The 5,056-nt window shown below is 39.6% G+C and overlaps 1 protein-coding gene across 1 annotated transcript in view; it reads left to right on the top strand.

The window, feature by feature from the left end:
* LOC104548159 (ubiquinol-cytochrome-c reductase complex assembly factor 1) overlaps nt 1–5,056 on the top strand; it is a gene marked incomplete at its 5' end in the record, with an annotated part of 29,162 nt that overhangs the window by 21,130 nt on the left and 2,976 nt on the right. Inside the window, one exon of the mRNA XM_010194097.1 lies at nt 3,710–3,787. Coding sequence (XP_010192399.1) covers nt 3,710–3,787 — 78 coding nt within the window. The remainder of the gene's footprint in view (nt 1–3,709; nt 3,788–5,056) is intronic.

Here is a 5,056-nt window from a genome sequence, read left to right as displayed (position 1 = left end):
AATGGTATAATGGGAATGAGGAGGTGGAAACTTAAGCCAGCAAATTCAAATATGAAATGAGATACACATGTTCAACTGTGAGGGTGATACGCTTTAGCCAAGCACAACTTACTGAGCTTAGTGCAGAGGGAACTCAGTGAAATGTAATGGCCTGTGATATGCAGAGGGTGAGGGTCTATGATCTAATCATTTCTTCTGGATGAAATCTCTTCATAAAAAAAATCTAGTTCAACCATAACTTATGGCCAAAAGAGAGGAACTGCTGCATGAAATTCAATGACCAGCACTTGTACAGGGTGCAGTTGGAAGTGTCCCTTCTGGCTTTGTAGTCTATGGATGGATTAATGTGTTAAAGTTGCTTTAGGGTGCAGCACGTGCTGGCAAAAGCCATAACAGAAAGAAACTCCTGTTAAAGTGCTTTCAAATAGTGCAACCTATCGACATCCCAGCGATGTCTGCACCAGCATTTAGTGTGGTCTGACAGGAACACATCTGTTGAGTGAAACAGTGATGATCCAGCCGCCCTGCTCCATGGGGATGTTCTTTACCTGTGCGCTGAATGCCCTGAGCATGCAGAGTGCATTAGAGCACGTGATCCAGTTTGTGCATGCTGAGACTTCTCTGCAGTGTAAACCGAAGCGTGGTAAGCGGGGATGAGGAGGAGATTCATTGGTAAAGATTCATTACTAAAGAATGCTCTTAATCCAACACATTTATATGGACTAATCCTGTAGCAGCTTTCACTTTAAAATCTGTGCCCATACATAAGATATTTTCACCTGTGTCCAGCATATACAATAAAGCACCGTGCTCTTACTTTCCTAGAAATTTTGTTAGACTACAAAACCTTAACTGAGACTTGATGTTGTAAATTATCTGATATAGCAGTAAGCCTCACCAGCTGGCAGTTGAATGATTGAACTCGTTGAGGCTGAAGATGAGGGTTCTTACTGCAATGTAATAATGAAAATGAAGTCCTACGTGGTAGTTGTCTTGCAGGCAGAATGTGGTATTTTGGAGTCTTTCAATGAAGAGTTGTGATGTATAGTAGGAAGATACGTTAGCTGTACGTTTCCTTTTTTTAAAGGACTTGGAAATGTGAGAAATGCACCACAAATGCATTCGTTGTTTTGAACTGAGATAGTTCAGTGTGTCAATTTAGGTGATGGTGTATAAATTAATTCTGGTGACAGCTGTGCAGTGGATTATTCCAAAGGCAGCGAATGGGCTCGGGTCCTACAAGAGCTCCAGATGTTACTGATTTTTTTCTTGTTACTAGCAATTACTCACTTGGAATTGTCGAGCGGTTTTTCTTCTTCATAACAAACCGTGGAAGAGTCAGCAGAATCAGGACCAACCAGATCATGAAACTTGCCAGTGGTGAGAATATGTACAACCTTACAAAGAGGAAGCGTTTCCAGCAAGCGCTGATTTCGATTTACTCATTTTTCTTGTTTTATAAAGCAGCATTTTTTCCTCCAATGTCTGTACTGAGCCAACGCCAGTTGTATTCTTCAGAAACCGCAATATTCCTTTGATTGGGTTTTTGTCACCTAAGATACTGCTCCGCCCCCAAAGTCATATTTTATAATTTAAACTGTTTGTCTTCTAAGATGTATTTATTGCCGTGTTTGTTTAGCTTGGTTATCTCCTTCGTCAATCTATTTCTTGCTAACTTAAAGCTGCTGCTCTTTGTTTTTAGTACAGAAAGCTGCTTCCCTAGGGATGTATGGTCCAGGACTTGTCTCTGTAATGGGACTATTTGTTTTCTTTGCCCCTTGCAGTTGCCTGCTGTAACATTTGTAGTATGTGTTAAGTAATCCTTGAGGTAACATTTTTATTATGTCATAAAAAGTGCGTGGCAAATATATAATAACTCATGGAATTTGTTTGTTTAAAATGGAAGGATAATTTATTGAGTGTGTTACATGAGACCTGCTCCCCCCCTTATTAGAGCTGCAGAAGTGCAGCTTATTTAGAAGCACGTTCTATTGAGAAAAACCACGATCTCTGACATGCAGAGAAAGTTTGAGCATGGTTGGGTAGAAATGACATCATAGTTTATGTACTCAATAAAAATTTAATTAAGTCATTACAGAAGTTGCAGTCATCATTTAACCCTCTGATTTCTTACGTTTGGTTCTTTTTTTAAACATTCAGTAATAACCAGTCTCCAAATCTTGATAGCCTATAAAATATCTGCATGAATTTTAATAGTTTATATTAATGGAAAAATATGAGTAACTGACATAAAAGGAATTTTCCTTGTGTTTGCACTGTATGCATTTCTATAAAAATCAACAGACGAAGGAAGATAGTGGTTTAATGGAGGAATATTTGAATTGGAGATTTGCTGGCATGGCAAAAACTAACTCATATTTTGACAGAAAAGCTGTTGCATAATTACCAAGGTGAGTACTCTTCAGGATATTAAGAAAGCATTTGGGACATGTGGATCATAACTATTAAATTTTCAGATTTGTGAGTTTTCACAGCTTTTCTTTAGCCTTGTGCTAAGCTGTACATCAAAGCCAGCAGCGCTTACTCCATAGCAGAGCTGATGCCCTGCCCCATATTCCTGTTTGCAGACTCTTTTTTGTAAAACCTCTCTCCAAGGTGCAGCCTCATACTTCAGGGTTCTGCTGGTACGCAGGTACCAAGATAAATTTATCCTTTAATGTTGTGTGCAAGATCTATAGAAAAGAAATGCGTAGTATCTCTTAAATCTCTCTTGAGCAGGAATACAATGAAGCAGCTTTACCAACTGAAGTGTTCCTTAGTCCTCAGGAGAGAAACTGTTTATTAAATCATTTTGTTGATAGAAGTAAAAAGGGAAAAGGAACAGATGGTTTGTGGGAGGGAGATGCACTTGGGATATTTCAGCCATCGCTCTGGACTTATTTGATCTCTTTTGATTCCATCTTAAGCTCCCATGGGCTCAGTTCTGCAAGCCAATGGGTGGTGTAGGCCAAACCAGCAAATATTTGAGCAACTGTTAAATGTAGTTTAAAAGTCAGCGTGGAGCTTGGACTGAGTCACACTTACAACATAGGGGGAAGTAGCGGGATCGTCACAAACTCTGAAATAAATTGACTCATAGTCAGAAAGTAATACGGCTGAGCTGCTGGTGAGATGCTGTAGGAGCAGAATGTGATCATGCATGAGAAAGTCAGTAGTGACAAGTCAGTCAGGAGTCGTGGTAGGGATGGTGCCTCTATCTTCAGCATTACAGTGCTTTGACTGTAAGAGCACACCCAGCTCTGGGGTCCAGGCTTTGGAAAACAAGTTGGAAAAGCTCAGGGTTTCTCAAAGACCTGTGTGAATGAATCAAGGTCAGGAAAACCAGCTTAATAGTTACAATACAGAGGAGTCTTCATTATCTTGGCTTTGCTGCCACTGAAAGGACAGCCTTGCCTTCACCCTTCCTCCGCTCGTGTAGCGCTATCTCGGCGCCGTTGGCTGAGGATTTTTCTGCCATTCGTATATTCTGAGTAACTCTGACGTTCATCTGCGTGCAGAATTAACAGAGCTGTATTGTGTGTTGTCCTAAAATGTTTGACTGCACTAACATCGTTACTCACAGCCAAATCCTGACCTGTGTGGGCCAAGGCACTGTTTCATCTTTGCCTACTCTGAGTGCAACTGGTAATATTTTCTCATCGCCTCCCCTTTAGATCCTATACAGATGGCTTTCTGGTTTATTTTTCAGGTTAATTCTGTTGTTCTAAAGCAAGATTTGAGAAGTATGGTAGAAAATTTCTATGGAGCTCTATTTGGATACGATGAGGTAAGAAGGATGTTTTCAGAGAATGCTCAAAACCAAATAAACCATCTAACTAATGAACACAGAATACTCCAGATGGGTAAAACATTTGCCGTACGTGTCTTGGGAAAAATGTTACGCTATGGAAGCAGACTTCTTAATTATTGCAGTCATCTTATGCCTTGTATTAAAGTCCTTTTAAGGAAAAAGGAAGCACACAGCATATTGATTTAAACCTCGGGACGTGGAAGGAGGGATATTCTCTGTACTGCTTGACTGTCAGTAAATCACTTCCTCCCTCTGAATCCCATTGTACTCAGCTTGACTTTGACAGCAAAGAGGGTATTTCTAGGGAGTTTATGTGAGAGGATATTTCTAGGATCTAATAATATGGGTAGGCAGAAGCACCACTGTGCACAAGTGTCCGCAGGACTTTCAAGAAGAAAATACAATTACATCATCTCTTTTAGGAGTTATTTTTTCACTCTGATGCGTCTTGCTCCTCAGATGCTCTTCTTACTCACACGGTGATACTATTTTTTGCACGGTTATTTGCAGTATTAATATCTCGTAAACTTCATGCAGTTGTGGGCAGTGTTAATGCATGGAAGTCTTTAACCGAGTTTGAAGTATAGCCAGGATGTGTGTGTGTGTGTGTGTGTGTCTTTTTTTTCCCCTTTTCTCTTTTTGTTGACACACTTTTTTGGAAACAAAATGTCTGGTTAAATGTAAGACAAATGTTGACCTTTTTTATTTTTAACTGACTGTTTTAAAGTCTTCTCTTGCCTTTGGCAAATGTGTCAGTAGAAGACAGGATTTATGAGACTGCGGTGATAACACCACTTAATCTAAAAAGTCAATAAAGGTGGGAGAGGATTTAGACAAAAAACACTGAAAGACGTGATACTTTTATACGCCAGATTTTAATACTAGATTTAGCTGGAAAAATCTGGATGGTTCCTGAGGAGGAGTTCTCTTTGTCTCATTTAGAATGAAAACTAGAAAAGCAAAGCGAAACAGCAAAATCCTGACTACATTTCTGCAACATTGTATTAAATATCCTTCAGTTTTTCTTTTCCAAGCCTTACGGGCTTCACACAATTCTGTGTGGTGGTACTGTCTTCTCTGTAAGGCCAGAATTGTTACGGTAAAGATTTCATAGCATAGAAATGCAGTTACTGGTTCCTACATGAGGAATACCCTGACCCAATTTTTTTTCCAAATTAACTTGCCAGAATATTTGTTACAAGCAGCCCTGTAAATTAATTTAAGGTCAGGGTTGTTTTTCCATTC

This window comes from Mesitornis unicolor, unplaced genomic scaffold (assembly GCF_000695765.1).
Source record: "Mesitornis unicolor isolate BGI_N332 unplaced genomic scaffold, ASM69576v1 scaffold20491, whole genome shotgun sequence".
In the NCBI taxonomy this organism is placed as follows: Eukaryota; Metazoa; Chordata; class Aves; order Mesitornithiformes; family Mesitornithidae; genus Mesitornis; species Mesitornis unicolor.
This window is presented reverse-complemented; position numbering and strand designations above follow the sequence as displayed.